At 43.6% G+C, this 16,747-nt stretch overlaps 1 protein-coding gene across 3 annotated transcripts in view; it reads right to left on the bottom strand.

The window, feature by feature from the left end:
* The window catches only part of eml1 (EMAP like 1), a 40,035-nt gene extending 34,090 nt beyond the window's left edge, over nt 1-5,945 (bottom strand). For all 3 annotated transcript variants that reach the window (XM_041953188.1, XM_041953189.1, XM_041953190.1), the window contains exon 1: nt 5,360-5,945. In XM_041953188.1, coding sequence (XP_041809122.1) covers nt 5,360-5,426 — 67 coding nt within the window. In that variant the 5' untranslated portion in view covers nt 5,427-5,945. The remainder of the gene's footprint in view (nt 1-5,359) is intronic.
* Nucleotides 5,946-16,747: the final 10,802 nt, after the last annotated feature.

Here is a 16,747-nt window from a genome sequence, read left to right as displayed (position 1 = left end):
GGAGACTGGAGTGAGATAAAAAGACAGGGAGAGTGGTGTGTGCTCTCACTGACACAGCAATAGGAAATCAATGTCAACCTTTAAATGAATCAGCAGCAGTGGACGAGTTATCCCATTCAGGTCGATATTTATTAAACTGCTGCTCTGGTACACTGTTACAGCTGCACATGAATGATGGCAGGAGAGACGCATCATTTCCTAACACTCCCCTCTCTCACTGTTTCTCCGGGAAGGAGTGCAGGTCAGCTTGTCAGCAGGTTCGACTAGGCATTGATAGATAATGTGAAAGATCATGGAAAGAAGTTAAAATGAGGAAGAGGAGTAAATATTTTCTGATAAATATATGGTCTATTTTCAAGATGAGAGTCAGTGCAACAGGAAGGCATAACACAAACTACCTTAATTTTTCACTTTAAGAAGCCATTTTTTTAGGTTAACCAGGTCCACAATGTATCAAAAAATAAAATAAAGGCTCTATCAATACTCTTCACTGTTGCCTCTACACTCTATGCTAAAATCAAACTTAGTCCCACACACACATGCAAAGAAATACAGCTCCGTGTCCTCCTCCTGAGCATCCCTCCTTGGCTACTGCTTGGTAACGTGAGCGGGGCTTTAATCCTAATCCCTCTACACGTGCCATCAGCAATCAGGGTTTGGATGCAGATACCAATAGATGCACAGCCAAGAAGAGGAGGAGACTGGATGGAGTCGTGTCACCTCCTCTGCGTATCAAAATACCACTGACAGGCATCAAACATGCCTCCATCTTTTTGCGTATCCCCCCTCCGCCCTGCACGTCTGCCCCATCTATCTGCACTCCTGCTTATTCAAACTTTCTTTCTTTCATATGAACTCACTTTGGTGCTTTTTTTCTCCTAATTTCTCCATATCCCTGTTCTCCATAGCGGCTCAGCTGTCTCGCTGGCATGTTCTGGTGCCATCATGGTACACTGCCGCTGAGGTGAGGGCTGAGCCAGTGAGCCTGTGGGTGTGCAGCGCGAGCGTGGAGCTCGGAGATAAAGGGATGTTTGATCCAAATCTGAGCCGACATCATTAGCTCAAAAGGTAAAACACCAAATCTCACTAATGAATGCAGGCAAATGGATTTGTTCAGATGGAGAGGCTGGGTGCTCTGAGAGGAACATGAGTGCGTGATCATCAGTATTACAGTGCTGTAAGTGAGCCGGATTTACTTATTAACAGATTTACTTATTAACACATCAGGAGCTTTTGGTGCAGGAGGAGATAATGAGCAAGGAATCACATTAGGTCATGTTTTTGCTCTAATGATGTTGCATGTTTTAGCGACTATTTCATAATTGAAAATCCTAGTCCAAAGCATCTAAAGTCTTTAGACTTTAGAGTTTCTACCTTCTACCTTCCATGCAGCAACCGGCTGCAGTTCTTTTCTGTATGAAATGAAAATCTACTGGAGGTCAGAGCTCAGTTAGTGAACTGACAGAAAATTAATCAGCACAAGTTTTGATTGTTTGACTCATTCATCAAAAGATAAACTGAGAGGCTACATCCATGCTAGCAGCTCAGGGAGGCTGTGTTTAGGCACAGCAGCACTCAGAGCTAAACGCTAATGTCAACTTGCTCACATAGGCAGCATTTGCCATGTTCATCACTGGAGCTGTTAGCATGCTAACATTTCCTAATTAGCACTACACAGAAAGAACAGCTGGGGCTGATCCGATGTCATTAGCTTTGAATTTGGTTGCAATAGCATTGGACAACTTGAATTTGAATGTAGATCAACTCAAAGCAATTCATCCAATAGTTGGGAAATTTAGATTAGCGTTGAGTGCTACACTGCTAGTGTGGCTATATATATCAAATGATAGTTCTGAGTTTGGTACTTTTGGCCAGGAAAATTTAAAGAATTGGGCTCCGGAAACTGTCACATAAACTGTAATATAAATAAGAAATCATGATGTGACAGATTAATCAACAGTATACAACATTCACAACATCCATCATGATCCATCAAAGTGGAAATTTTACATAATTGTTCCTCCTTGCTGCATTTATGAGTGTAAAACACTGCTTCATGGTGCATTCACGGAAGCATATCTGCCATTTGGGTGAAGAACAATCAGAAAGGGCAGTGTAGAAATATATCTAAATATAATATATAACTACGTACTGCATAAAACTGAACACGCGAAATCAAAGTTATAGTGGGCTGTAAAACAACACCAGGCAAAGGAGGGAAAACAACCAAACAAAGATGATCTTTTAAAGTTATAACATCAAAAGAACACTTTGTTTCCCTTAAAATGAACAAGAACCCTGCCAGTCTGATCCAAGGACATTGATAATTCTATAAAAACATCTGCAATCTCGTTACCAGACGCACAACACACACTAATTCAATCAAAACTGTCCTCTTCACCAGAACCAACAGATCCCAAATGTGATTTAATGGATTTAACACAGACAAAAAGCTTCTCTGAAAGATTCACTTCCTTCATTGGCCGTAATCAGCGTGTCTGAGTGTGTAATGGGGCTAATTTTCAGTTAGCCTGAGCTAGCCTCGACCTCTCGAGGACAAAGTGTGCAGCCTGCGCATGTTTCTGCAGTTTAGCTGACCTAGTCTCTGAACATTAGTCTGGTTGGATGCTCCACAACACACGGGCAGAGAGAGAGAGAGAGAGAGAGAGAGAGAGAGGATGAATGACATCATTGACTTTTGCTTTGAGTGGATCTGGGTTCAGCTGGACGGCAGCGGCAGAGAAGCATGATGTCACTTCGGCCTACAGGCCCCCCACACACACACATCCGCTGCAGCTTGCACACACCTACAGAAACACACACATCTTAACTGAAGCTCACCCAATTAAGCAGTCTCTTGGAACAACGAACAAGGCGCTGCTCCCTCGCTGCTGCAGTTAAGTGTGTTTTAGTTTTGTGTGTGTGTGCGAAGGCAAGAGAAATCAAGGGGTTTGGAGGTTGGAAAATCCCTGGCAACAGCCCCTGAGCAGCATGTCTTATTTTATTGGCTTTCTCTCGTAGAGGAAACATGACATTGTGAGGGAATGCAAACAACCTCACGGTGTCTGGCAACTTCTCTCCCTCTGGTTGCTTATCATAACACGTGAGGAGTCCAAGGGGCGAAGCTAAAAAAAAAAGACACTTCGATGTGTGTAATCACAGGTTAACTGAATGTAGACCTAGAGGACAAAGTGCACGTAGGATTCTCCAGATCTTTGAGTCCAAATCTGCAGGAGAAGGTGCTCCATGACTGGCTGCTCTGCCTGGAAACTTCTCCCACCTGTCACCGAAACCACTGAGCCTTGAGGGCGACACGTGCATACTGCAGTGCTGAACGCTGTACCTGCCACCTCTCTGTAATTTGTGAGCTTTTTAAAGGTCAGCGGCTTCTTCAGAGGAAGTTGTAAAGCTATTCTGATACTGTACAACAACTGCTACACCTGTTTTTCAGGTCAGTCCAACCAACCCACCTCAGTTGTTGTCCTTGTGCACATAGGAATGTGTGAGGAGACGAGGTAAATAACCTCTTCTCTTCTCTCAGTTACCAGAAATCATTGTTACATACGGGACAGTGGCTCCGTTTGCTAACACGTAAACCATGAACTGGATTATGCCTCATCCTCGCTACTCTCTCCTGTGTCCTTGTTACAAGTGACCTTACACTACACACCAAAATGAAGCAGATGTGCCATCTTTAATTAGTCATTTATGGGTTGGATGAGAGGGAGGCAATCCAAGTGCAGGGAAATAGTTAACATGTCTCTCTTTTCTTCACTGAATACCTAAAAAATAGACATTCTTAAATTTTGCATGATCTGTATCTACACTGTAAGCTTCTCTCACTCATCTGTTTCTCTTTCTCCTTTGTGGTTGCTATAAATGTAATGAGGGAAATTCCTTAAGGGATAAAAGCTTTTAACTGGATTCACCTCATCAGTCATTCATGAAAGTAGTGAGGTACCCAGCATCCACAGCGGGGGACACCTCGATGTAATTCCACATCCATGATTTGCTCTGTTGGACAACAGTGTTCCCTCATCCACCGACTGCTCCTGCTTACACAGCACAGCAAATATTATTGACTTTTTCATTATCCACCAATGGCAATTATAGGTTACTCTATGCTTCAACAATGATAGCTTATGTTTGCTAACCACTACACGGTCTGCAACTGCTAAGTAAAAGCTGAAAATGTTATTTGTACATTAAAAGTAATGAGGATGCCCCACTGAGCTGGATGAGAGGTGAGTGTTTTGAGGGAAGGTTTTTATAGTCAGTTTTTATATGATAAAACGTTTAATTTTATCTTCATTTAGCTGGAACCTCAAACAGTATTTCAGCCTTATTCAACGTCCCTGTGCTACAGATTCTATTAGAGACACCGGTTATTGTGTTGGGGATAATCCCCTTTGTGTGGGGGGCTCACTAACTGTAGTCTGTCAGTATGCAGGCAGGGACGTCATCATCAAACTGAGCTTCACTCAAAAATAGTACAAAATAAGAAGAATCCCTCTGAAATGTTGTACTGAGAGGCACCACTCTATGACCTCTCTGAGCGTGGTTCTAGTTCTGGTATGTGTCTTACAGAAGTGCTTGCTTTCTTAAAAAAAGAAACTCAGGCTTCTTGGAAATAAATCCTAAACTGATGTAATACTGATGTGTCATGCTGCTTTACTTCTTCCCTGAGTCACTCCCTCTCCCACCCATAACATTAGCAGCCTGAAGTATGGTTTTTCCCTCTGCCAGCAGAGAAATTACATTAGTACAGGAGGCTACATGAGCAATAGTGTCCTGTTCTGTAATTTCTGTTCTCTCTTGTTCAGCAAACTGATTGCAATCAGCCAACAGAGGAGAAATATAATCATAACATACCCATCATCACATCAAGCAGAACCAGAGCAATCAGGGCAGCTGCTGTAAGCAAAGCACTGTTCTTCATCCAGCCTCCTTCTTTGTTTATTAGCTCTCTTGACGGCTGCTGGCTCACACTGACTGTTGACATTATTCTGGCCTTGATTCCAGAAACTTCCTTTTGCTTCTACGTTTTTCTGTCATTTCTTCAAATATTCACCAAAGCCAGCATGTTCAGAATCAAATGTTTTGACATGCGCAAGAACATAAAGACAGAACCCCTTTTCTACCAAAGCCCTACTGGAGCTAAAGGAGCCCATGTCTGCAACATACACACACACACACACACACACACACACACACACACACACACACACACACACACCTCTACTTGGTGTCAAGTTTAGCCAGTCAGCTACTGACATGTGAAGTCCAGACAGACAACATGCAGCTGAGGGAACACAGGTGATGGGGGAGGAAGGGTGAAGAGAGGATTAGTTAGTTTTACCGTTGCAGAACTGTAGCAGTGATGAGGTGTCATACAGGCTGCTGTAGCTGGAAAAGCCGTCCTCCATTCTCAACCTCTGCTCCGCTCCTCTCTGCTCCCTCTGTTATCCACCACTCCTTCTCCTCTCTTCTCTCTCTCTCTCTGGTGACTCCCCTCCGTTAGTTTATCGTTCACTTGGCGTCCGAGGCGCTCCCTCCATTCACTCTGCACAGGTCAGGCTCCCTGGGTGAGTCACCATGGCAACCCATTCACTCCGATTATGTCATGTGAACTCCAACCCCTCTCCTTTTCCCTCTCCTCTTCCACCCCCGTCTCGCAAGAAATAAACAAAAAGCCAAAAAGTCCGAACTACAGCAGCAAACACTCCCTGCTGAAGAATGGACCGCCGGAGAGACACAAAGACAGAAGTTCAGAAGCTGCTGGTGGATTTGTTTTCCCCTGTGCTCCCTTTCTCCTCCCTCCTGCTCCTCTTTTCAGCTGTGTGTCGTTAGCTCTAGCTGATCTCCAGCAGAAAAACAGCTTTAAGAGGGCTTGAGCTGAGAGCGCAGGCAGGCTCTGGCATAGGCAGTCACTGTGTGTGTGTGTGTGTGTGACAGAGTGTGTGTGTGTGTGTGTGTGTGTGTGTGTGTGTTTAGATAAAGCTCGGGACAGCCCAGCCTTCCCCTGTCACACAGTGTGGACGAGTCAGAGCGCAGGGGGCTGGGCCTGTCGGATAGATCCTCCTCCTCTGCCAGAGGAGAGGAGGAGAGGAGAGGACAAGGTAGGAGAGGAAATGAGAAGAGAGGAAAGGATGTAAGAGTAGAGAGGAGAGGACATGTAAGGTGAAAGGAGGAGAGAGAAAATGAGAAAAGACAAGAGGAGAGGGGAGGAGAGAGGACAAGAAAACAAGAAAGGACAAGGTAGGATAGGAGAATAGAGGAAGTGAAAGGAGAGAAAAGGGGGGAGAAAAGAGAAGAGTGGAGGGTTAAGGGGACATTGCATAGGCTGGAAGAGGAGAAGTAAGAGGAGAGAAGAGAGGGGAGGGTAGAAGAAGAGAGAGTAGAGCATAGAGAAGGAGAGAGGAGAAATGAGGAGAGAGGAAAGGAGAGATGAAATATGGTATAGGCTGGGAGAGGAGAAAAGAGTTGAGGAGAGAGAGAGGACAAGGTAGGGTGGAAGAGGAAATGAGAGGAGGACTAAAGCAGTGAAGAGAAAGGATGAGAGAGGACACAGAGAGAGAGGGACGAGAGAGGAGAGAAGATAAGGAGCCAGGGTAAGGTGGGAGAGGAAAGGAGAAGATGACAGAAGGGGAGAATGGAGGAGAAGAAAAGATAGGGTAGGAAAATAGAGGAGGAAAAAGAACAGGAAATGAGAGCCAAAAGAGGAGAGGAGAAATAAGGAGACTAGAGGAGAGAGAGGAGACATGAGGAAAGGGGGAAAGGGACTGGACAGGGTAGGGTAGGAGAGGAGAGGAAGTAAGAGGAGGGAGGGGAGGAGAGGAGAGGTTAGAAGAGGAGACATAACAGGGAGAGGACAAGGTAGGGTAGGAGATGAAATGAGAGGACAAAAGAGGAGAGGAGAAAGAAGGAGAGGAAAGGGGAGACAGGAGGAGAGGGCAGAAGAGGAGGGGGAAATGAAAGGAGAAACTGAGGTAGGAGAGGAAAGAAGAGGTGAGCAGAGGACAAGAAAGGAAAGGAGAGGAAAGAGGACAGAGTAGGGAGGAAGAGAGGAGAAGACAAGAAATGGTATGAGAGGAAATGAGGAGAAAGCAAAGGACACAATAGGAGAAGAAAAAGAAGGAGACAGGAGATGAGGGAAGGAGAGGACAGAAGGGGTTGGAAAAGGAGGGGAGACAATGGGGTAGAGAGATTAAATGTGGAGAGAAGACAAGAGGGGAAAAGGGAGGAGAGGTGAAGTGAGAGGAAAGGAAAAGAGGAAAACACAGGGTATGGTGTAGCAGAGAAGAAAAAAACAAACCTAGGGTTAAACCTAGGATAATTACCAAAATGACTGATCAATATATAGCAGTTACTACATTCTCTTCCACACATGGAGTCACACACACTAATGACATGGAGTCACATGGGGACACACACCATAACAAACCAACGGCACATCTGTCCTGCAGCCAAACACTGCCGGGGGATCTCTGCTGTGGCCAAACATGATTATCACTCTGTCCTCTGCCTGTCTTATCTACCACGCTGCAGACTGCACAGAGACCGAGGGATCCTTAAAACAAGGACAAGAGGGGGAGAGAATGAAAGGGAGACGAGGGGATTGAGGAAAGAGAGAAATAAATGGGATAGAGGGGGAGGGGATGGAGGAGAAACAGAACGAGAGAGTGCTTGAGGAGGGTGCAGGGCATAGAGGGAAAGACCAAAATAAAAAGTGAGCCGGTTGGGAGTTTAGTGAGAAGAGAACTGGGTGCTTCTTAATTCTAACTGGGGGGTTTTGTATGTGCATGTGAGGGTGGGGGCTCGGTGCATTATTTATAATTCAGGCTCGCAGGGAAAAAATAACAAGGCTAAAGAAGACAGAGTCTGTGGCCTATATTCATGCCATTCATTCACTCACTCATTCATTCAACACCCCTCCCTTTCTTGCTAGATCACAAGACGGAGCCGACAAAAATGACACAAAGGCAGGGATGCTCTGAAGGCAGCAGAGGGAAAGACCGTGAAAGGCTGCATTTGTTTCTCTCGGCGGTTTCATAGCAGGCCGTCAGGTGTGATATAATCCATCTGCGTGAGGCTCTTTGTGTGCAGGTATCTCACATAATATCTGGAATCATTTCTGGTTCAGAGGTGGTTTGACCTTTAAGGGGAGGATGAAAGGGATGCAGTGAAGCAGCGTTTGACGGTTGATCGGTTTATGGTTCAAGGTCTCTATATTGACCCTAGAGCTGGAGCGCTTGTATTCTCTCTCTCAGGAAAACACTGCGCTCTGCTTCAATTGTTACACAATCGCACAAAGCCACCAAGAAATCTACCAAGATCAGGAGCAGCCAGGATTATGTCAGAAAACAAGGTGCCCTTTGTAGGCCAGTGTCGCATTTGCACACAGCAATAGTTTTGTAAAATCACAAGGATGTTACATATCAAAGCACACAGAAAGTAAGACTGAGTGTCGACCTTTCCACCATTTGTTCACGTCACTCTTTGTCTTACAGCTACAGTTCATGTTCTTATCTACAAGTACAAGATGGAAAAAGGCGCTGAAGTGTTTGCATTTATTTTGATAACATGCAATCGCAGTTCAGATGTTTTTAACCACCAACAGGCCACAACATCCAGTGTTTTGCTTCAGATACAGACAGGAATTTTATGCAGATCATCACCCCGAGCAAGCAAGGCACAGTGTGAGCATCCTTTGTGTTTCTGCTCTGAAGGCTGCGAGTCACACTGTTGTTTTGTCTGAAGGGGCTCAGATTATAGCAGAACTCATTCTGGGGCAGATTTGGGATCTAGATTAGGGACAGGTCTGGGTTTTTGTATGTGTGTCTGCCTCTCATATGCATATGCTCACGTGAGAGGAGGAAGCTAAAACTGGGCTATATTCCCTCCGAAATCCGTCCCATGGGTCCCTAAACCCCACCTACAACCCAGCGGGTGGCAGGTGGTGGAACCGCTGCTGCTCCACCCCTCCTCTCGCCACACCTCCCTATTTCCCCCCACTCCCACCACCTGTCAGTGAATCCAGAGGGTGCACACACACATCCACACACAGGGTAGTGCTGTGCAGAGCGTGAGGATAGCTCGCTTCTAACAATTACTGTATGTTCACAGCCCACAACATGCAATCTGTGAGCTACGTTCAAACATGAAAAGTGGGGCAACCATGATCTAAAGATAGGTATTTATTAATGGATCAACTGAACGTCATAAAATTATTTATTACTATTTTCCTTAAAGCGGACATAATCAATACTTTTAGAACAGTGTGACAAAGTGTATTGTGAGAGGAGTTGCTGGTAGTAATGAACATTCAGAGAATTATTACCTTAATCTGCAGCTACCTTCAGCTCTACAGCGAGTTTCAGCTCAGTGTTTAGCTCTCCGACTTCACTGTTTTGATTCATCGCTCTCATATAGCTGTTTTCAGCCACAGCAGGCTGCTGTCGTCAGAGAAAAACCTCAAAAAACAACCACCTGCTCGGCAGCAAACGGCAGGCAGACACAGTTAGCGCCTAGCTAGCGAAGATAGTGGAGCATTTAGCAGCTCGAGGGACAGATATGCCCCTCAGGAGTTGGTGGAGACCAAAAACGGAGCTAAAAGAGAGTGAATATTTGACGTACATTCACCAGGTGGCCAGAGATACGACTCTAAATGAATGACAATGTTGCTCTGTAACTGCGTAAATAAGTTACTGTTAGCTAACAGGGTAGCTAACATGCTAAAAACAGGCCAAAAAAGACCAAAAACAAAGTTATGGTCATCAGTCATTGCAGGATTAGCCTCTTAAACTTCGCCACTGGCCCTTGTTTTTCAAATTTGTTGCATTACCACACATCAGTCACCTAAAGAAATATATTTAAGATAGAGAAAGGTTTCATCATGCTGTGTGTCAGGCTGAATTTTGTCTGGCTCAATTTAAGGTAAATGTGTGTAAAGTCAAGCCCAATCTAGATCATTTGCATCTGATGGCTGCTGTGGAAGCATGTTGTCTTGGGTTGGACTGCTTCATTCACTGTAAGCACAGTGTAACTTGTTAAAACAGGCACATACCGGATGCTACCATACGGTGGGATGAATGTTTACTGTAAATTTACAGCAACTTCTGGAGAAATGAATGGCAAATCAAAGGTTGACAGATTAAATGGAAATCAGGCAGGAACAAAGAGAGGAAGAAGAAAGAGGTTGTTGTACAACCTTCAGGGTCAGAGCACAAGCAGCTATCTTACATAATATATCTGACAGAGGTGCAGTGTCTTGCTTAAGAGCACTGTAGCAAGGCTCTCCCACCTGGCCTGCTAGCTCTGTTTTTACAGTTGAAGGTCATGTTCACACTGAGCTGGTTGTTCTTCTTTTCCCTCCAGAGAAAGAAAAGAAACTGCTGACATTGGTTTTATCTACAGATGATCAGTCAGTCTGTCAGTGGGCCAGGATTATGCACAATCAAATCCAGAGCTGAGGAGGAAACAAGGTCAATCCTCCGCATGATCCAGCCGCCATCTGTGTGCCTGTCCTGGTTATTGGGCTGTTTTGTGTTTTACACCAGAAATTAATCCAACCTGGGGTCTTAATGATTCATATAAACATAGAATTTCAAACAAAGCCAGGGGGACGCAAGTACTTTTTTTTTACAGTCAGTCAAGCTGCACAGCTAACAACTGTATACATATCTTTATGAACATGTTTTTAGGCAGTTGTGTGAGGTTTGCTGCAACTTGTTAAACACTGCAGTATGCTAATGACTCTGGGAAAGTTGCCAGATTTACCAGTGTTTTACAAGGGCTTCTTTAATATCCCTCAACATATAAGGAAGCAAGATCATAAAAATGAATAAACTGAAACAACAAGATATTCTAGTTAATAAATGTGTCCCAAGTCAAACATAACATTCAGATCTATATTTTTATACAAGTTATATGAAAAAGGAGGGGTGAATGTGTGAAATCTGAACGTAACAGCAGGCAGCAAAGGTCACCCAACAGGAATGAGTGGGCAGAATATTCTCACCGTGAAAAAAGTGTGATTCATTTAGTTCCCTGGCGATGACACTCCCATGAAGTTCATGAGTTCAGCAGTCTGGTTGTTATGCCAACGTACAGTGCAAGCAGCAGCGAAAGACTGCAAAGACCGACGCCAGCAGGTTGACATTTGAAGTTTCAAGAGAAATGTCGTGACAATTATTGGAAAAATTGCCATGAAAGACGTTCGCAACATCATCGAGGCAAGACTTAAATTTGTGTTGGCATGCTAGCATGCTGACTGAGATTGGGAAAATAGTAAACATTGCCAACCTGCTAAAGATCAGCATGTTGTCATTTTTTTTAACATATTAGCATGCTGATGTTAGCACTTAGTTTAGTACAGCCTCACAGTACAAACAGAGAACAAGCAATTATGACAGAAACTCTTCATTTTAATTGAATTATATCTATGGTATATTGTCAAAACCTGTCCTACTTCCTCTATTGTTGTCCTTTTTGTAGTATAAAGTTAGTAAATATTTTCCTTCACACTGTCCAACTTTCCCCATTAGGAACATGAATGTTTTGTCTTTTCAGATCTTATCTTACCTTAGGCTTTAGTCGATAAAACCAAGATCAATTCTCAAAGCGTGACAGTGCGACATCTCATAAGAGCGGCTGTGCTATTGATGTGCCTAGATTTAACGAAGAGGCCAGGCCAGGAGAGGATGTAATACTGTCCACGGCTGACAGGTTCACTCTTTCTAATAACTGTCTGGACAGTAGAGCAGAGATAGAGACGGGGAGAGATAAATTGAATGTGAGCGGGGAGAGTAAATCAGCTGAGTGACTGCTGAAAATACATCATTTCCCACCTGCTGGGGAAAATAACCTGCCATTTCTAATACATGCTTATCAGTCGTCGGCGTCGAGTCTGGATTAAAACACATTTTTATGACACAGGATTATTAACTCAGGTCCCCTCACATCTGACATTATTAGCTTCAAGAGTCTAAAGTAAAGAGTCTGCCTACACACTGTGTGTCAGTGATCAGTTGATGTTCCATTTATCAAGGTCTAGTCCGACACTGGGACTGATATGCCACTATCCACTGTGTGTGTCTGAAAGAGAAACCAATAGCTTAGTTTAACCCCACAAAATCAACTACAATCCTTATGGAGGAGCTGTTGAAAGTTTTTGTCGACATGAATTATGTGGAGGAAATGTGACCTACTTTTAATGAGCGAGGGAAACCAGAAGAGGCAGAATCTGAGGGCTCTCATGGCAACACTGATGCTGGATTCGAACCCATAATATGATACATGATCAGACGATCAACCCTCTTACCTGCCATCCTTATTACTTCTTACTGTAAGAAGACAGTAGAGTCGACAGCCACAAGATTTAGCATGCTAACAAGCTCACAATGATCATGCTAATGTGTTGATGATGCCTTGCGTTAGCATGCTAACATTGCTATTAGCACTAAACAACCTGACAGGATGTCTGTAGTTTTGCAGCATAAACCAAATAATTTGACAAATTAAAATTGTGACCTCATAATGGTGTTAGATAAAAGGCAACCAAAGTAATTACAATGTGTGTATTAAACTTCATGGCGATCTATCTAATGTTTATATATTTAGTATTGTTACATTAAAAAGTCAGGGGATCTGCACCAGATTTAATGGCTGTCCATTCAATAGTCATTGCTATCCAAATGGAGTGTGGCTAAAAATGTTCAGTATTGATATTGTATGGAAACATGTACCAATACTTGTGCCATCCATTGCACCAAACTGAAAATTTTATTCAACCTGGTGAAAACAGTCAACCAGCAAAGGCTGTATAACATTATTTTGTGCAATCAGTGCAGAGAAACAAGGCTACAGGATGAAAGCAAAGGCAGCAACACACTACTGTTGTGGGCCACACAAGCAACAGCAATGCCAGATAATGATGTTATGCTTCAGAAAAACTGGGTCACCACTTGTGTTTTTAGTGCAGTCTTTTGGTCATGGTCTCTAATAGCATTATGCATGTAGAAATCCCCTGCCAGACTCCATAATATCTACAAAACCCCACATTTGAGAGTTTAGAGAAAGAGGGAGTCATGGGAATGTATTTTACAACTCTCACTGTCGAGCGATAATGCAACTGAAAGATTTTAACAGCAAGACTGATTGTTACTCTTCTGTTCAACATGTTTGTCTTTTCAATAACAGCATTATATGGGTAAAATGGATCTGGTAATGCTAGATCAGCACTTAAATTCTTCAGATAAATCCAGAAACACCTGCCCTGATGTGGTGCGTCACCTACAGTCATTGTAAGATAAACAAAATTCAAGGGCAATGATAGTGAAGAAGTGCTTGATGGCTGAGGCTTAAAAGGAAGATGTCCTATCCCCTGCTAAGTCTCTCTGGATGCCGTGTAAAGACACACTTTATGGGAGAGAGCCAGACAAGGCACGTGAGTGTAGAAGAGGAGAATCTGCTTTGGGGCTGTAAATAGCTCCTAATCCTGAGGCTGTGGAGCAGCATTACATGTCCTACTGCAGCTCCTCTTTTCTGTGTGATGGAATATATGATACACCAAACAGCACTGAAGAATTTTAAGTCACCAAAACACTACTTGAACTGTATATTACAATATGCTGCTCTCCCTACAGAACTGGTTCATTGGTAGCATTTATCTTGACTGATGTGCTTGTTTCTGTAAAAGCAGGAAGTGAGTTGGCATTTTTGAGCCACGTCCCTACACGCCTATTAATGCAAACAATAAAGTCTGTGTTTATGCCTTGCAAAGTTCCAGGATTTGTTGTGTATGGCACAAATTACACCTGTCACTCTTGGCACCTGCAGTATATTAGAGCCAACAATCACAGCATTGCTGCCTCTAATCCTGACCCTGAGCATCAGTGGTGCCTTCAAGGAACAGGTCAGCATTTTGGGAAATACACTCATTTGCTGTCTTGCTTAGAGGATTCATCTGCTTGAAGTAGTGACATATGTTTGTTGTATTGTCACCTTTTGTTGTTACAGTCTTATTGCACTTCTTACACATTACTATGGTTTGACAAACATCTGATCTTTTGAAATCAAACCACTTCCATACTACTGAAGTCGCTCCCCTTTCGGGAACAAACTCCTCCACTGTGTAGCTGGTAGCAAAGCCACTTTCACTTTCAGCCATGCTTGTTGTACTGCGTGCAACAATAGGCTATCATTACTTTAACAAATCAGACATAACAAAGTCTCCTCGCCTGGGTTTCATATTTGACGGAAAGATAAGAGCAGCCTCTTCTCATCCAACTTTCAGTAAGCAGGCAAATATTTCCAAAATGTTAGGCTGTTCCTTCAGGTTTAAGATTGCACTGATGGTATGATAATAGCCTACCCAGGTTAATGCTAACTGTATTAATGATGTAGGTGTCAAGTAATAGGAAATGTTATTTTTACTGAGTACTAACACAAAGCAATGACACTGAATAATCATTTCAGACATCAAAGTATCAGGTAATGGAATGGAATTCATCTTCCAAATGCTGAATTCCTTTAAACGTACGATCAGCTCCAGTGGTTTGTATAGAAGATGTGACCCAGTTTTAAGAGCATTCCACCTAAACCAGCACACACAGCACTTTATCTTCACTATGAGCTTTCCAGAGGTGACAAATTCACCTTTTACTGAACATAACAAACACTGACAAACAGCTAGCACCTGTGTCTCTGTTGCAGGTGCACACTAGGTCCATTACTGAGTCTCTGCTCAGTCAAGTCAAATTATTTTGATTTATATATCTCAATATTGCAAATCACACGTTCACCTCAGGTTGCATAGCGATATGTACAACATACAGCACCCTTTATCCTTAGAGCCTCCATTACAATAAGGAAACCCATCCTCCAGGATGGAGTAGGTAGACCTACACAAGATATTGTATATGTGCAGAGAGCAGGATTTGATTTTCAGCAAGCACACATGCAAACACTTCAAGAGGACAGACATGAACAGGCAAGATGGACAGAAAAAACAACACTGAGAGACAAGGAGAATGTGCCAGTGATGGGGACCTACTGTATTATTCCGCACTAAAGCATGACATTCATAACATCATGACCACATCAAATTATTATTGTGCCGCAACACTTGAGCCTTCATTGCCTCTGTGTCAACCTTTGATGCCTCTTCCCGCCTCCTTCCTCCCTGCCTGACCTCCTCGCCTTTACACTAATGATGCAATAGAAATGTTATAAACCACACTGACTTCTCTGCATCTAATCTATATGTTAATGAGGCACAAATCGGACACACAAGTAGAACAGGATCGGCGTAATTCAGGATTCATGGACTGCAGTCCATGGAAATCTGCTAATGTGACTGATGCTGCGTGTGGCCATTAAAAAGCAGAAAACGGCACATTGCAGGTCAGTAGGAGACGTAATTTGTCAGCCTTCTGCTGCTGTGAAAACGATCCATTTATCTAAAGGATGGAGATTTACATCCACCTCATCACTACCATTAAAGTCCAACCGCGCTTTGCTGTGTAATATGGACACACACACTGTGTATCCCAAAGTGTTCAGGGCTGTGTGTTCTCTCAAGCGACGACAACATTAATCACATCTGACTTGGCCACTGAAACATCCATGTACACCCTTCCCCCATTTCCTGAACAACCAAGAACTCTGCTCTACTCTTTTGCTCTGTTCCACACACACACACATATATACTGTGAATACATACAAAACTCATCTGACCATGGGTGAAAATGCATATCCCTTCCGCACACAGAATTATCTTTCACTTGCCTCTCATGCACCACCTCACACAGCGTATATTATACATTCTTGAATTTCTGTTCTTTCCTTTTCATGTTATACTTTGTGCTTTCGCCATTCTTGCATCAAATGGCGTTCCTTCCTGCACTTGCTGGTCTCTCCTCTCCTGCTCCTTTCAAAGTCAGAGCAACTCAGACCTCCAATCAATACGGCCTAAAATAAACTCTGCTGAGGAAATCTGGCGTCTGCTGCAGCGTTTACTCTAATGCATATGTTGTAGCAGTCGTGCTGCTCCCTGCATGTCTCACACACACGACACAAAACTGCAGGTGACCGCTCAAACCAGCATGACAAATGATCCATTTTTCAGCCAGTTTGTTAACATGAGGAATAGGTTTAGCATCAGCAAAGCTACTTGTCCTCTTATTCAGGGCACAGATGGAGGGCTGACGTCAGTGGGCCACGATGCCTTCTTCACCTCTCATCTGCATTTCTGAACACACTCACTCCATCATGCACACACATGCACACACACATCTGCATGTACAGTATCTGTATTGCCGCCGGTGGTAGCTGGATGCTGGTGGGTTACTGTCACACTAAGAGTTGTCAGCTCCAATTGTGGCCTCCATAATTCTCAGTTACATGACACACAGCAGCCAACGCTGTCTTTCCTTTTTCACCAAACTGATCTCCTTGGAGGCAGCCACCGCCTCACCCCTCACCCCTTCATTCTCCTTACCCTTCCTCTTGATCTCCTGTCTCCCTTGCTCCCCTTTCATTTCCCTCCTTTAGTCATCTCATTTTATCCATTTCATATTTCATCTCCTTTTCTATCCCCAACACCCATTTTCATCTTTTTTCCCCCCCAATTTAACTTCCCACTTTTCATGACCCTTTTCACGACCGCCATTCATAAAATATGCAAATACTGCCACCTGCAGGACATTTGCTGATTAGCTGCTGCTCACTCTGGAACTGACACCTA

This window comes from Chelmon rostratus, chromosome 15 (genome assembly GCF_017976325.1).
Source record: "Chelmon rostratus isolate fCheRos1 chromosome 15, fCheRos1.pri, whole genome shotgun sequence".
In the NCBI taxonomy this organism is placed as follows: Eukaryota; Metazoa; Chordata; class Actinopteri; order Chaetodontiformes; family Chaetodontidae; genus Chelmon; species Chelmon rostratus.
Note: the sequence above shows the minus strand (reverse complement) of the source record. Positions and strands in the feature narration are given on the sequence as shown.